At 44.2% G+C, this 17,500-nt stretch overlaps 1 protein-coding gene and 1 pseudogene across 2 annotated transcripts in view; both read left to right on the top strand.

Moving 5' to 3' along the window:
- The window catches only part of LOC127638945 (serine/threonine-protein kinase TBK1-like), a 17,049-nt gene extending 4,411 nt beyond the window's left edge, over window positions 1–12,638 (top strand). Inside the window, exons 6-21 of one of the 2 annotated variants that reach the window (XM_052120722.1) lie at window positions 1,036–1,196; window positions 1,275–1,385; window positions 2,550–2,729; window positions 4,923–5,119; window positions 5,207–5,265; window positions 6,796–6,887; window positions 6,963–7,064; window positions 7,143–7,221; window positions 7,306–7,427; window positions 8,752–8,828; window positions 8,909–8,948; window positions 9,031–9,132; window positions 9,471–9,567; window positions 9,671–9,771; window positions 12,366–12,437; window positions 12,529–12,638. In XM_052120722.1, coding sequence (XP_051976682.1) covers window positions 1,036–1,196; window positions 1,275–1,385; window positions 2,550–2,729; window positions 4,923–5,119; window positions 5,207–5,265; window positions 6,796–6,887; window positions 6,963–7,064; window positions 7,143–7,221; window positions 7,306–7,427; window positions 8,752–8,828; window positions 8,909–8,948; window positions 9,031–9,132; window positions 9,471–9,567; window positions 9,671–9,771; window positions 12,366–12,437; window positions 12,529–12,580 — 1,644 coding nt within the window. In that variant the 3' untranslated portion in view covers window positions 12,581–12,638. The remainder of the gene's footprint in view (window positions 1–1,035; window positions 1,197–1,274; window positions 1,386–2,549; window positions 2,730–4,922; window positions 5,120–5,206; window positions 5,266–6,795; window positions 6,888–6,962; window positions 7,065–7,142; window positions 7,222–7,305; window positions 7,428–8,751; window positions 8,829–8,908; window positions 8,949–9,030; window positions 9,133–9,470; window positions 9,568–9,670; window positions 9,772–12,365; window positions 12,438–12,528) is intronic. The other variant, XM_052120723.1, reaches the window with a different exon arrangement.
- A 3,302-nt stretch (window positions 12,639–15,940) lies between these two features.
- Window positions 15,941–17,500, top strand: part of LOC127638954 (probable G-protein coupled receptor 19) — an 11,943-nt pseudogene continuing 10,383 nt past the window's right edge.

Here is a 17,500-nt window from a genome sequence, read left to right as displayed (position 1 = left end):
ACCGGGACAATTTGGTTATCCCATGTGACTCTATCCTCCCTAGCAACCGGGCCAATTTGGTTACCCCATGTGACTCTACCCTCCCTAGCAACTGGCCCAATTTGGTTACCCCATGTGACTCTACCCTCCCTAGCAACCGGCCCAATTTGGTTACCCCATGTGACTCTACCCTCCCTAGCAACCGGCCCAATTTGGTTACCCCATGTGACTCTACCCTCCCTAGCAACCGCCCAATTTGGTTACCCCATGTGACTCTACCCTCCCTAGCAACCGGGCCAATTTGGTTACCCCATGTGACTCTACCCTCCCTAGCAACCGGGCCAATTTGGTTACCCCATGTGACTCTACCCTCCCTAGCAACCGCCCAATTTGGTTACCCCATGTGACTCTACCCTCCCTAGCAACCGGGCCAATTTGGTTACCCCATGTGACTCTACCCTCCCTAGCAACCGGACCAATTTGGTTGCTAAGAAGAGCTGGCTGGAGTCTGTCTAATTTTCTTGCATTCTCAAGCCGCGCTGCTCAGATATGATATTTACAGATGGCGATATACACAATATAGTAAAATCTCTTTGGATTGACAGTTTATATTGTCGCTATGATATACATCGTCATATCGTTCAGCTCTACACGATGCTCATGTTCTACATTCAATAGGAGTTTATTCGGGAAATGTGTTTCCATTATAGTTTATTAAAGATTGATGCACCTCAAGCGAGCGTTTGTGGTTTCCATCCCGCAGCTTTTATGCAATATCCCAAAAATCTCATAGAAATATGTGAAAGGAAACAGCTGACGTCTCAAACATTGCGCAGATTCACCAACGTCTCAGAGATCTCAATGTGAACTCGAACGTTTCTCATCAAATCTCCCAAAATCTAATCCTGACCGGCACTTTCCCGCTCGGTACTGCACGACAACACCTGACTGGTCCTGTCTGTTTCTGTTTGTCTTGAGGAATAAAACACATGAAACAATATCTGAACTGTCTCTCTCTCTGTGTGTGTGTGTGTGTGTGTGTGTGTGTGTGTGTAGCATCCTGACATGTATGAGCGTGCAGTTCTGAGGAAAGATCATCAGAAGAAATATGGCGCCACGGTGGACTTGTGGAGCATCGGAGTGACGTTTTATCACGCCGCCACCGGCAGTCTTCCGTTCAGACCGTTTGAAGGGCCGCGCAGAAATAAGGAAGTGATGTACGCACGCGAGACAGCGGTGAAATGTTGCACGTGACGCAGGTTACGAGTTTGATTGTTTGTTTGTGTCGTCATCAGGTATAAAATCATCACAGAGAAGCCGCCGGGCGCCATCTCGGGACATCAGAAGTTTGAGAATGGGAAGATCGAGTGGTGCACGGAGATGCCCGTGTCCTGCAGCCTGGCAAAGTACATCACACACACGACAAACCCTGAGACAGTCCGCACGGTCACTTATACACTCCTATAACAGAGACATTATTCATGTGTTGTTCTAGAACATTCAGTAAATTACAGTCAAACCGCAAACCTCATTAATTCCACATCAAGTTAAAACATAGAACGAAATGTGGAAGTCTCAATTATCATCTAAACGTTCTTAAAACATGATTTACATGACAAGCTTAATTAAGTCTGTTTTAAGAGAAATAGATAGTGAACGTTATGCTTAAAGGGACAGTTCACCCAAAACTGTATTCTGTCATCATTTACTCACCCTCATGTCTTCCCAGACGTGTGTGACTTTCTTTCTTCTGCAGAACACAAATGAAGATTTTTAGAAGAATATTTCAGGCCTGTTGGTCCATACAATGCAAGTGAATGGTGACCAGAACTTTAACGCTCCATAAAGCACATAAAGGCAGCATAAAAGTAATCCATAAGACTCCAGTGGTTTAATCCATGTCTTCAGAAGTGATATGATAGGTGTGGGTGAGAAACAGATCACTATGTAGGTCCATACAATACAAGTGAATGGTGACCAGAACTTTGAAGCTCCAAAAAGCACATAAAGGCAGCATAAAAGTAATCCATGTCTTCAGAAGAGATATGATAGGTGTGGGAGAGAAACAGCTCAATATTTAAGCCCTTTTGTTTTCAGATGTAAAAGTGAAAATATTCTATTCTAATATAATCTATAATCATCACTTCTGAAGACATGGATTAAATCACTGGAGTCTTATGGATTACGTTTATGCTACCTTTATGTGCTTTTTGGAGCTTCAAAGTTCTGGTCTCATTCACTTGCATTGTATGGACCTACAGAGCTGAAATATTCTTCTAAAAATCTTCATTTGTGTCCTGAAATCCGATCGGAACACAAGACTATATCTCATGCCATTTTGCTTGTCAAGTAAATGTATCTTGTTTTAAGAATGTTTTGATAATAATAACTCGAGGTAAATCGATATATCGATCGTTGCTGATAGTTTGGAACTATTGATTATCTAGTGATCGGTCGAGCGCTACAGTTAAACTCATACATGTGCTCCTCTAAAACCCCTCTGGAAACTGACCAATGAAATGACCTTGGCTGCTCACTTGCACTTTGACCTTTGTGCCCGACTGTCTCAGGGGTCTTCAGAGTCTTCTCACTCCCGTGTTGGCGAACATTCTGGAAGCGGATCAGGAGAAGTGTTGGGGATTTGACCAGTTCTTTGCAGAAACCAGTGATATTTTACACCGTATCGTGATCTATGTGTTCAGTCTGCAGCAAGCCACGCTTCACCACATCTACATCCACACATACAACACGTGAGATCACACACGGTCATACAAACACATACAACACGTGAGATCACACATACCGTCATGCAAACACATACAACACGTGAGATCACACACGGTCATACAAACACATACAACACGTGAGATCACACATACCGTCATGCAAACACATACAACACGTGAGATCACACATACCGTCATGCAAACACATACAACACGTGAGATCACACACGGTCATACAAACACATACAACACGTGAGATCACACATACCGTCATGCAACCACATACAACACGTGAGATCACACACACCGTCATGCAACCACATACAACACGTGAGATCACACACACCGTCATGCAACCACATACAACACACGTGAGATCACACACACCGGCCATGCAAACACATACAACACGCGGAGATCACACACACCGTCATGCAACCACATACAACACGTGAGATCACACACACCGTCATGCAACCACATACAACACGTGAGATCACACACACCGTCATGCAAACACATACAACACGTGAGATCACACACACCGTCATGCAAACACATACAACACGTGAGAGCACACACACCGTCATGCAAACACATACAACACGTGGAGATCACACACACCGCCATGCAAACACATACAACACGTGGAGATCACACACACCGTCATGCAAACACATACAACACGTGAGATCACACACACCGCCATGCAAACACATACAACACGTGAGATCACACACACCGTCATGCAAACACATACAACACGCGGAGATCACACACACCGCCATGCAAACACATACAACACGCTGAGATCACACACACCGTCATGCAAACACATACAACACGTGAGATCACACACACCGTCATGCAAACACAGACAACACGTGAGATCACACACACCGTCATGCGACCACAGACAACACGTGAGATCACACACACCGTCATGCGACCACAGACAACACGTGAGATCACACACACCGCCATGCAACCACATACAACACGTGAGATCACACACACCGTCATGCGACCACATACAACACGCGTGAGATCACACACACCGTCATGCGCACCACTATACAACACGCGTGAGATCACACACACCGCCATGCGACCACATACAACACGTGAGATCACACACACCGTCATGCGACCACATACAACACGTGAGATCACACACACCGTCATGCGACCACATACAACACGTGAGATCACACACACCGTCATGCGACCACATACAACACGTGAGATCACACACACCGTCATGCGACCACATACAACACGCGTGAGATCACACACACCGCCATGCAACCACATACAACACGCTGAGATCACACACACCGCCATGCAACCACATACAACACGTGAGATCACACACACCGCCATGCAACCACATACAACACGTGAGATCACACACACCGTCATGCAACCACATACAACACGTGGAGATCACACACACCGCCATGCAACCACATACAACACGCGTGAGATCACACACACCGCCATGCAACTACATACAACACGTGAGATCACACACACCGTCATGCAACCACATACAACACGTGGAGATCACACACACCGCCATGCAACCACATACAACACGCGGAGATCACACAAACCGTCATGCAACCACATACAACACGCGTGAGATCACACTCACCGCCATGCAAACACATACAACACGCGTGAGATCACACACACACCGTCATGCAACCACATACAACACGTGAGATCACACACACCGTCATGCAAACACATACAACACGTGGAGATCACACACACCGTCATACAAACACATACAACACGCGTGAGATCACACACACCGTCATGCAACCACATACAACACGTGGAGATCACACACACCGCCATGCAAACACATACAACACGCGTGAGATCACACACACACCGTCATACAAACACATACAACACGTGAGATCACACACACCGTCATACAAACACATACAACACGTGAGATCACACACACCGTCATGCAACCACATACAACACGTGAGATCACACACACGTCATACAAACACATACAACACGTGAGATCACACACACCGTCATGCAAACACATACAACACGTGAGATCACACTCACCATCATGCAAACACATACAACACGTGAGATCACACACATACCGTCATGCAACCACATACACAAGAAGATTGAGCGCCTCAGCACTCATGTTTCATGTGATGATGTTTTGTGTCCGTTCAGAGCCAGTCTCTTTCAAGAGCTTCTCTTCAGACGGACCAACATAACGCCATCCCATCAGGACTTCCTGTATGAGGGCAGACGCCTGATCCTCGACCCAAACCGACAAGCTCAGAACTTCCCCAAGACCAGCCGAGACAACCCGCTTATGCTGCTCAGCAGAGACCCCGTCAACACCGTCGGACTGATGTTTGACGACCGTCAGTCTCATGCACACACACTGCATTAGTTGATGATGATGATGATGAAGAGAACTATTCACTAATAATGACCATCTGTCTTTACAGCGAGTCCTCCTAAAGTTCAGCCACGCTACGATCTGGATTTAGATGCCAGCTATGCCAAGGTGAGAAACGACAGACCCTCACAACAGAACGTGAGAGATAGAGAGTGGAACAACCGCAGGGACAATGAACCTCAAAGACCCTTTCAAATACAATATTTCACACTAGAGTTCTGCTTTCAAGCTCAGCTCAATCGACAGCTTTTATGTGTAGTTTAATCATGTATACGGATCAACTTTTATTTAATAGAGTTTGCATCCGGGCAGGACAAGATCATGATCCCACATTGGCACCAGCGGACTCGTCCTCTTCCATATGTGAACTGTGAGCTACGCTGGGATTGGTTAAGTGGGAGTTTGATTGGGGGTCTGGGTATCTCAGCGAGTATTTACGCCCCTGGGGTTCGCTAGCTCGCTAGTTTGAATCCTGGGTATGCTGAGTGACTCCAGTCAGGTCTCTTTAGCAACCAAATTGGCCCGGTTGCTAGTGAGGGTAGAGTCACATGAAGTAACCAAATTGGCCCGGTTGCTAGTGAGGGTAGAGTCACATGAAGTAACCAAATTGGCCCGGTTGCTAGGGAGGGTAGAGTCACATGGGGTAACCAAATTGGCCCGGTTGCTAGGGAGGGTAGAGTCACATGGGGTAACCAAATTGGCCCGGTTGCTAGGGAGGGTAGAGTCACATGGGGTAACCAAATTGGCCCGGTTGCTAGGAGGGTAGAGTCACATGGGGTAAACCAAATTGGCCCGGTTGCTAGTGAGGGTAGAGTCACATGAAGTAACCAAATTGGCCCGGTTGCTAGGGAGGGTAGAGTCACATGGGGTAACCAAATTGGCCCGTTGCTAGGGAGGGTAGAGTCACATGGGGTAACCAAATTGGCCCGGTTGCTAGGGAGGGTAGAGTCACATGGGGTAACCAAATTGGCCCGGTTGCTAGGGAGGGTAGAGTCACATGGGGTAACCAAATTGGCCCAGTCGCTAGGGAGGGTAGAGTCACATGGGGTAACCAAATTGGCCCGGTTGCTAAGGAGGGTAGAGTCACATGGGGTAACCAAATTGGCATGGTCGCTAGGGAGGGTAGAGTCACATGGGGTAACCAAATTGGCCCGGTTGCTAAGGAGGGTAGAGTCACATGGGGTAACCAAATTGGCCCGGTTGCTAAGGAGGGTAGAGTCACATGGGGTAACCAAATTGGCATGGTCGCTAGGGAGAGTAGAGTAACATAGGGTAACCAAATTGGCCCGGTTGCTAAGGAGGGTAGAGTCACATGGGGTACTGTAATAGCATGAAGCCTCCACTTGCGCTGCGTCTCCGCGGTAACGTGCTCAACAATTCACGTGATAAGATGCGTGGATTGACGGTCTCAGATGCGGAGGCAACTGAGATTCGTCCGCCACCACGAGGACTGAGAGCGCATTGGGAATTGGCCGCTATAAATTGGGGGTAAAATATTAAAACCGTGTAAAAGACATCATATTAAATATATTGTAAGTACTGTACAACTGTTAAACTGAGCTTAACTTGCATCGAGTCTTTAACATTAATTAGTAAGGGCATTATGTGTGTGATGATATTGTCGTGTGGTCTGCGCAGACGTTTGCAGGTGATGTGGGGTACCTGTGGAAGACGTCTGATTCTCTGCTGCTGTGTCAGGAGCTGGTGAGGAAGGGCGCTCGAGGATTAAAGTGAGTTCATCAATCCAATGAAATCAAGTGAAGCTCCAGACGCCTCCAGACTCACACTGTGATGTTGTGTTGCAGCGAGCTGATTAGAGACGAGTACAGCGAGACGGCACACAAGAAGACGGAGGTGTTTCAAGTGTGTAATCACTGCAGTCAAACACTGGAGAAAGCTGAACAACTGTGAGTCCTTCTCGAGTTCTCCTCCAGTGCTCCTGGACTGATCAGGGGCTGTTCATGAGCCATGTCGTTGTGTTTCAGGTGTGAGGTTCTGATGCAGGGCAACATGCTGTCGGCAGAATATGATGAAATCAGAGACATGAGGAAGAAGGTGATGAGGGTGAGATGATCCACTGTTAAGATAAATCAGAGTGAAATCTTCATGTTTTGGACACACATGCGCTGAAGTCTGTTTTGTGCGCAGCTGTCGAGTTCTCTGAACTCAATGGAGCAGACGCTGCAGGACATCAGCGGCATGTTCCTGTCGGGAGGAACTCTTACAGACACGTGGACGCAACAAGTGGGAACACACCCAGAGGACAGGAAGTGAGCAGTGTCACGTAGACAGACGTGAAGTTATGCCGTTATATTTGTACAAAACTTTATTTTGCACGTGCTTGAACTGAACTATTGTATCTTCTTGCAAATGTGAGTTCATTTTTAGTCCTCGTGGTGGTGTAGTGACTCGCCTCAATCCAGGTGGTGGAGGACGAATCTCAGTTGCCTCCTCGTCTGAGACCGTCAATCTGCGCATCTCATCACGTGACTTGTTGAGCGCGTTACCGTGGAGACGTAGCGTGTGTGGAGGCTTCGCTCTGTTCTCCGCGGCATCCGCGCACAACTCACCACACGCCCCACCGAGAGCGAGAACCACATTATAGCGACCACGAGGAGGTTACCCCATGTGACTCTACCCTCCCTAGCAACCGGGCCAATTTGGTTACCCCACGTGACTCTAGCCTCCCTAGCAACCGGGCCAATTTGGTTACCCCATGTGACTCTAGCCTCCCTAGCAACCGGGCCAATTTGATTACCCCAGGTGACTCTAGCTTCCCTAGCAACCGGGCCAATTTGGTTACCCCATGTGACTCTAGCCTCCCTAGCAACCGGGCCAATTTGATTACCCCACGTGACTCTAGCCTCCCTAGTGACCGGGCCAATTGGGTTACCCCATGTGACTCTAGCCTCCCTAGCGACCGGGCCAATTTGGTTACCCCACGTGACTCTAGCCTCCCTAGCGACCGGGCCAATTTGGTTACCCCATGTGACTCTAGCCTCCCTAGCAACCGGGCCAATTTGGTTACCCCACGTGACTCTAGCCTCCCTAGCAACTGGGCCAGTTTGGATACCCCACGTGACTCTAGCCTCCCTAGCAACCGGGCCAATTTGGTTACCCCACGTGACTCTAGCCTCCCTAGCAACTGGGCCAGTTTGGATACCCCACGTGACTCTAGCCTCCCTAGCGACCGGGCCAATTTGGTTACCCCATGTGACTCTAGCCTCCCTAGCAACCGGGCCAATTTGGTTACCCCACGTGACTCTAGCCTCCCTAGCAACTGGGCCAGTTTGGATACCCCACGTGACTCTAGCCTCCCTAGCAACCGGGCCAATTTGGTTACCCCACGTGACTCTACCCTCCCTAGCAACCGGCCCGAATTCTTTGCATCTGCAAGATCTCACTCGTACACTTTCTGCTTTCCACTGCTCGCTTTTTTTTCCACCTATATATCATCTACCTTATATAGGAACATGTTTTTCTTTAGAATAACTCACTGATGAATTCTTCATGGTACGAGCAGGAACATGTTTTCAGAAAGTTAAGAGTCAGTGTTGATTTGTTTAGTATTTCACACTGTGTTTGTGTCTGTAGCGTGGAGAAGATTAAAGTTCTACTGGACGACATCAGCGCGATCTACCAGCAGTTCAAGAAGGACAAAGCCGAGAGACGTGAGTCACAAACGCTCGATTCTCTTCGACTCGTCTCGTGTAGTTTGAGGTGTTGAACTGTTGTTATCTTTTCTCTTCAGGTTTGCCTTACAACGAAGAGCAGATTCACAAGTTTGACAAGTGAGTGTCGTGTGTTCTGATGTAGTCAAACGTTCCGTCAGTGTTTCTGAAGTGTTCTCATGACATCAATCTGTTTCTGCAGACAAAAGCTCATTTTTCATGCCACTAAAGCGCGAGCGCTCTTCACTGACGAGTGCGCCATGAAATATCGCCTCTTCATCTCCAAGAGCGAGGAATGGATGAAGTAAGAACTCCTGAAACTGACTTCAGATCAGTAGTTTATATGCTCTAATCGCACACATTAGATGTTAATGTGACGGGTGACTCCGTTGCTTGGCAACCGTGAACAGTCTATGTGAAAGAACGGTTCATTGCAGTTCTTCTGATGTGACATGCCGAACATTCAGACGATCTCAAATTCATGTTTCTAGTGATTGTGTGCGTGCGTGCGTGCGTGTGTGTGTCAGTGTGTGTGTGTGTGTGTGTGTGTGTGTGTGTGTGTGTGTGTGTGTCAATTATCTGATCATGACATTGGAAAGTAAATCGATATATTTCACTGATGTCATGAACGTGTGATTTCAGGACGGTTCATCATGTGAGGAAACATCTCGTCTCTCTTAGCACTCAGTTCATCAGTGTGGAACAGGAAGTAACTGTTCTCGCACAGCGTGTCTATAAGGTAAACAGGAAGTGCTCTCCACTGTTTAACTCTGTTTTTAGGACACAGATGCTAACAGAATCTTGTCTGTTTTGTGTGTGTGTGTGTGTGTGTGTGTGTGTAGTTGTTGGAACAGTTACCTCAGAAGATGATGCCCATGACGTCAGGTGGCCTCAAACCACAGGCATATCTCAGTCCCAGCACACTGGTGGAGATGACACTCGGGTGAGTCATGATGTCATCAGCCAGGAAGTGATGACATCACAGTATATGTATCTCCAACACATACAGGACATTAGACATTACTCTAGGGGGGCACTATATTACTCTAGGGGGCACTATATTACTCTAGGGGACACTATATTACTCTAGGGGACGCTATATTACTCTAGGGGGATGCTATATTACTCTAGGAGACGCTATATTACTCTAGGGGGCGCTATATTACTCTAGGGGACACTATATTACTCTAGGAGACACTATATTACTCTAGGGGACGCTATATTACTCTAAGGGACGCTATATTACTCTAGGGGGACGCTATATTACTCTAGGGGACGCTATATTACTCTAGGGGACACTGTATTACTCTAGGGAGGCTATATTACTCTAGGAGACACTATATTACTCTAGGGGACGCTATATTACTCTAGGGAGCTATTTTACTCTAGGGGACACTATATTACTCTAGGGGACACTATATTACTCTAGGAGACACTATATTACTCTAGGAGACGCTATATTACTCTAGGGGCCTATATTACTCTAGGGGACACTATATTACTCTAGGGGATGCTATATTACTCTAGGGGACTATATTACTCTAGGGGATGCTATATTACTCTAGGGGATGCTATATTACTCTAGGGGATGCTATATTACTCTAGGGGACACTATATTACTCTAGGGGACACTATATTACTCTAGGGGCCTGTATTACTCTAGGGGACGCTATATTACTCTAGGGACGCTATATTACTCTAGGGGACGCTATATTACTCTAGGGGCCTATATTACTCTAGGGGACACTATATTACTCTAGGGGCATTATATTACTCTAGGAGACACTATATTACTCTAGGGGCACTATATTACTCTAGGGGCACTATATTACTCTGGGGGGCACTATATTACTCTAGGGGACACTATATTAATCTAGGGGGACACTATATTACTCTAGGGGCATTATATTACTCTAGGGGCACTTATATTACTCTAGGGGCACTATATTACTCTAGGGGCACTATATTAATCTAGGGGCACTATATTACTCTAGGGGGCACTATATTACTCTAGGAGACACTTTATTACTCTAGGGGCACTGTATTACTCTAGGGGCTTATATTACTCTAGGAGACGCTATATTACTCTAGGGGACACTATATTACTCTAGGAGGCACTTATATTACTCTAGGGGACACTATATTACTCTAGGGGACACTATATTACTCTAGGAGACGCTATATTACTCTAGGGGACACTATATTACTCTAGGAGACACTATATTACTCTAGGGGACACTATATTACTCTAGGAGACACTATATTACTCTAGGGACGCTATATTACTCTAGGGGACACTATATTACTCTAGGAGACACTATATTACTCTAGGGGCACTATATTACTCTAGGGGACTATATTACTCTAGGGGCACTATATTACTCTAGGGGCACTATATTACTCTAGGGGATGCTATATTACTCTAGGGGATGCTATATTACTCTAGGGGACACTATATTAATCTAGGGGACACTATATTACTCTAGGGGCATTATATTACTCTAGGGGGCACTATATTACTCTAGGGGCACTATATTACTCTAGGGGCACTATATTAATCTAGGGGCACTATATTACTCTAGGGGGCACTATATTACTCTAGGAGACACTTTATTACTCTAGGGGGCACTGTATTACTCTAGGGGGCGCTATATTACTCTAGGAGACGCTATATTACTCTAGGGGACACTATATTACTCTAGGAGACGCTATATTACTCTAGGGGACACTATATTACTCTAGGGGACACTATATTACTCTAGGAGACGCTATATTACTCTAGGGGACACTATATTACTCTAGGAGACACTATATTACTCTAGGGGACACTATATTACTCTAGGAGACACTATATTACTCTAGGGGACGCTATATTACTCTAGGGGACACTATATTACTCTAGGAGACACTATATTACTCTAGGGGACGCTATATTACTCTAGGGGACGCTATATTACTCTAGGGGCACTATATTACTCTAGGGGCACTATATTACTCTAGGGGATGCTATATTACTCTAGGGGACACTATATTACTCTAGGGGACACTATATTATTGGCATGGTCCGATCACGGTACTGTAGTGCAGCGTTTCTCAAACTAGGGTTCTGTTCGAGTAGTGAGGGGGTCTGTGGGGTCTGAATTATGAACTATGTGTTGAAATTCTGTAAGTAATTAATGATGATATAAACATCTTGATTAGTATAAAAACAAGACAACAGAAGTTTTGAAACAGTTCACATTAAAAAGTTGTCGATTCTGGAGTGTGGGGAAATCCTCTTATCCCCATGGTAACAGTGTCTGGAGGGGGGTGACATTGGGCAATATTCAAACATTGAGACACGAGCTGTTGCTTCAGTAAATAAAGAGAAGCATTTCAGGGGTCTGGGTATCTCAGCGAGTATTGACGCTATCACACCTGCAGTCGTGAGTTTGAATCCAGGGCGTGCTGAGTGACACCAGTCAGGTCTCCATAGCAACCAAATTGTAGTGATGCGGTGTAAATTCACCATGGTAACAGTGGACTGTTGGATTACAGGATGAAGAAACTGAAGGAGGAGATGGAGGGTGTGGTGAAAGAGTTAGCGGAGAATAACCTGTTCCTGGAGAGGTGAACATGAACTCATTATCACTCATAATCCACACATCCAGACGTCCAGACGTCCAGACGTCCAGTGATCACGCTTGTGCTTGTGTTTCAGGTTTGGCACATTGACGGTTGACGGAGGAATCCGGAGTGTGGATCGAATGTGATGATGCACTGATGATCTCTGTAATCCTGTACATATGCGGAGAATGTATATACACAAGACTTGTTTTCACGGGGGTATATTTGACTTTTTAGACTCTTCTGAACTTTAAGTTCCTCATTAGTGATTTTCAGTTCCTCAGTAATGCTACATTCACCACGTTACAATATGACTGTAATGTTTCATCAACTTTAATTATCATGACGTGTTCTAGAAGCTCACGGTTCTTCCATTAATGTACATGAAATGCTTAAACTTATGACTTATGCTCAAACGGGGAGTAAAAACATCTGATTCTAACACAAGTGCTCGTCGATTCTTTATATGTTTGTATATTTTGTTTATGTTGTAAGTCTTGAGTAAAGGGGAATTGATGCTGCTATGTTAGTCACCATGACAACAGACACACAAGAATCTCTACTCAGCAGTTCTGTTACCACAGCAACAGCATCAGTGCACACACACACACACACACACACACACACAATCATGTGATTAAATCAGTCTAAAACTCTTAACAAAGAGGTATTTAAGTATATATATAATATTTAGTGATTATGATGCTGCTATAAAGTCATTGATATATGTGCATAGAGAGTGATCAGAATCAGCTGGTGGAGGCGGAGCTTACTTGAATGACTCCTAAACAGCTCACAATCATTAATAATAATAAAGACAATAGAAACATGTTTATATCTCATTAATAAGCACAAACACACTCATCTGATCATGGGCGTCACTTTGTTTTAATATGTGGAGGGGGCGGGTCACGTGAATGGCAAAACATATGAATATTAATTAGATTATGGCCCTGTCCCAATACCCACACTTGAGTCGCTGCGCACGCGACAGGCAGTGTTCCAGACTGTTCCATGTGTAACACATGCCAACGCCACTTAACATCACCCGCTAAACCCAAGCTAGTGTGAATACCGCTTCAGAGCTGCTAAATGTATCCCAGAGTTCATCACGATCAGAACCCACGCCTCCCCCTTTATAATCAGATAGTGAAGCATACACTATTATAAATAAATATATTCAACATTTTATAACGTGTTTTGGACCTCTTTGTTCAACTTCTCGCCCAATAATCACATGATTTAGTTTGTTCTTGCCCAGTACCGCTGATCATTTATCAGCCAGTATCAACTACTACCAGGGCTGGACTGGGCCGATACACTTTGGGGCCGATCAGGGGCGGACTGGCCATCGGGAGAACCAAGCGGACCTCGTAACGCGTCGACCGCGGCGCCGATAAGCTAAAATGAGCCTCTGCGTTATGCAAAACGGACACAGATTTACATAATGAGTGGCAGGGGCGGACTGGTCATTGGGGGCACCGGGCGTTTTCCCGATGTGCCGCTGGGTAATTTGGGCACAAGTACTGCCCGTCCGCCCTGGGCTCCAGCAGCCCGTAACAAAGTAAGAATTCAATAAACTTAGTAAGATCAAAACAACGACTTTTATTTTGAAATATTGTAACGACTTATTTTTAAATCACTTCTATAGTGACGCGGTTTCCGTATGCATATGTTTACCGCTTCACACTCGTGGACTTTATTATTTGATGCTATTCGCAGTATATAGTCATTTGCATAATTTATTCATAGCACAAAGCACTACTGGGAGCTGAAGTGCGGCATGCTGAATAATGCACACGCCTCATAAAAATGCAGAAAATAAGTCATGAAAAATATGACTTTGTGGCTACTTGAGTCTTTGAGATTTATGTTGCTTGTCGTTGTTGCTAGCGTTGGGCTACTGAGGACAGAATTAAAACACTGCCGATATAAAGAACAATACTGGAGTTACACTAGTGTTCACAGCTGCTCAGGAAGCCTGTTACTCGCTTACTGATGAGGGCCGTTACACAACACACGCTCCAAGCAATTGACCAATCAGAGCAGACTGGGCTTTTTGGACGGGGGTTTAAAGAGACAGAGCTGCTCCAGAGGGTGAAAAGAGGTGCTGCAGCTGATCTACAGTATGAGAACAGGTACAGCTATTCTAGTAGACCCCCAAAATAAAATTACTTAACCTGTATATCAGCTTTATATGGGCTCTTTAAAGTTATGACCATTTTTGCACTGGTGGGGCCCGTTGTCATGACTACCAGTCAGACAGAAAAATCTGAAGTTGAACCGGAAAATGAAATGAATGAGCCGGTGTGGTGTGTTGCAGGCTGAGATCAGTGGGCTGCTTACGATTTAAGTTATGTCACGTAATAAGTGTACATCACTATGAATAAAGAGTACATTTTCTTACCTTACCTCTTCTCTCTTGACAGACATGTGCTCCACTAGCATCGGCTACCCGATTCCAGGGTGTGCTGAGTGACTCTAGTCAGGTCTCCTTAGCAACCAAATTGGCCCGGTTGCTAGGAGGATAGCGCCACATGGGGTAACCAAATTGGCCCGGTTGCTAGGGAGGGTAGAGTCACATGGGGTAACCAAATTGGCCCGGTTGCTAGGGAGGGTAGAGTCACATGGGGTAACCAAATTGGCCCGGTTGCTAGGGAGAGTAGAGTCACATGGGGTAACCAAATTGGCCCGGTTGCTAGGGAGGGTAGATTCACATGGGGTAACCTCCTCGTGGTCGCTATAATGTGGTTCTCGCTCTCGGTGGGGCGTGTGGTGAGTTGTGTGTGCCTCCACACGCGCTACGTCTCCATGGTAACACACTCAACGAGTCACGTGATAGGATGCAGGGATTGACGGTCTCAGACGAGGAGGCAACTGAGATTCGTCCTCCGCCACCCGGATTGAGGCGAGTCACTACGCCACCACGAGGACTCAGAGCACACTGAGAATTGGCCGTTACAAATTGGGGAGAAAAAGTAGAAAATTGTAAATAAATAAAAAAAAGTTACTGGCTAACAATTAAAGGTAATGTTGAAAAAAAAAAACGTTATTTCAAAGCATTATGTAGAGTGTTAATAATGACGGATATATTAAGAGATATGTATAAATTAAAGAAAATAAAGAACAAAATCCAGATTGCTAATCATATGCTAGCTTAAACAATGTTTCATTAAAATACACTAAGTTGCTAACCCTAACCCAAACAAAACATGCATTTTCTACCAGAAAACACAAATAAAACGTACTAAAATAATGATCTTAAAGTCTAGATCTGTCTTTGTCTAAACTGACTAAAAACTTTTAAAATAATTGTGTGAAAGTTCCTAGAAACGCATCGCGAGGACAGAAATATGCCTGTAATCTGAGAATCACTCATGTAGAAATGATTGTTTGCTTTAATGACCTCAGTTAAATATATATGGATCTGATGTGTGTGCGCGTGTCCGCGGCGAGATTCATCTCGTGCTCGCGCCTGGTGGTCTCGTATGACGCGCGCGCGGATGCGGCGACTGATTTCTGACCGACAATCTGATGAAAATGAAAATGTTCATGAAGAGAAACGGAGCGGATTCATGATGAAAACAGCATCTGAATGTGAGGTACAGACATCAGATTTCATTTGCGCTCACACTGATGACGATCGAAAAACATCATCTCGGACATAACAATATTTATATTAGACATCATTATTAGAATTCATAAATCATTACTTTCAGATCATCGACGCGTTCAAATCGATTCGTTTTATTTAAAATACGAAATATCCGCCGGCCTACATAATAAACATTCATCTGCAGAAATTATCTTTTATTGAATTTTATGATTAAAATCACATTTCACATATTTCTGAATATAAACATGTATGATTGTTTATAAATGTTTGATTGTTTATAAATGTATGATTGTTTATAAACGTGCATGTGTGATTGTTTATAAACGTGCATGTGTGATTGTTTATAAACGTGCATGTACGATTGTTTATAAACGTGCATATATGATTGTTTATAAACGTGCATGTATGATTGTTGTGTGATTGTTTATAAACGTGCATGTGTGATTGTTTATAAACGTGCATGTGTGATTGTTTATAAACGTGCATGTATGATTGTTGTGTGATTGTTTATAAACGTGCATGTATGATTGTTTATAAACGTGCATGTGTGATTGTTTATAAACGTGCATATATGATTGTTTATAAACGTGCATATATGATTGTTTATAAACGAGCATGTATGATTGTTTATAAACGAGCATGTATGATTGTTTATAAACGTGCATATATGATTGTTTATAAACGTGCATATATGATTGTTTATAAACGTGCATATATGATTGTTTATAAACGTGCATATATGATTGTTTATAAACGAGCATGTATGATTGTTTATAAACGAGCATGTATGATTGTTTATAAACGTGCATATATGATTGTTTATAAACGTGCATATATGATTGTTTATAAACGTGCATATATGATTGTTTATAAACGAGCATGTATGATTGTTTATAAACGAGCATGTATGATTGTTTATAAACGAGCATGTATGATTGTTTATAAACGTGCATATATGATTGTTTATAAACGAGCATGTATGATTGTTTATAAACGTGCATGTATGATTGTTGTGTGATTGTTTATAAACGTGCATGTGTGATTGTTTATAAACGTGCATGTGTGATTGTTTATAAACGTGCATGTATGATTGTTTATAAAAGTGCATGTATGATTGTTGTGTGATTGTTTATAAACGTGCATGTGTGATTGTTTATAAACGTGCATGTGTGATTGTTTATAAACGTGCATGTACGATTGTTTATAAACGAGCATGTCAGATTGTTTATAAATGTGCATGTATGATTGTTTATAAACGAGCATGTACCATTGTTTATAAACGTGCATGTACGATTGTTTATAAACGAGCATGTATGATTGTTTATAAACGTGCATGTGTGATTGTTTATAAACGTGCATGTATGATTGTTTATAAACGTGCATGTATGATTGTTTATAAACGAGCATGTACCATTGTTTATAAACGAGCATGTATGGTTGTTTATAAACG

Source organism: Xyrauchen texanus, chromosome 47 (assembly GCF_025860055.1).
Source record: "Xyrauchen texanus isolate HMW12.3.18 chromosome 47, RBS_HiC_50CHRs, whole genome shotgun sequence".
Lineage (NCBI taxonomy): Eukaryota > Metazoa > Chordata > Actinopteri > Cypriniformes > Catostomidae > Xyrauchen > Xyrauchen texanus.
This window is presented reverse-complemented; position numbering and strand designations above follow the sequence as displayed.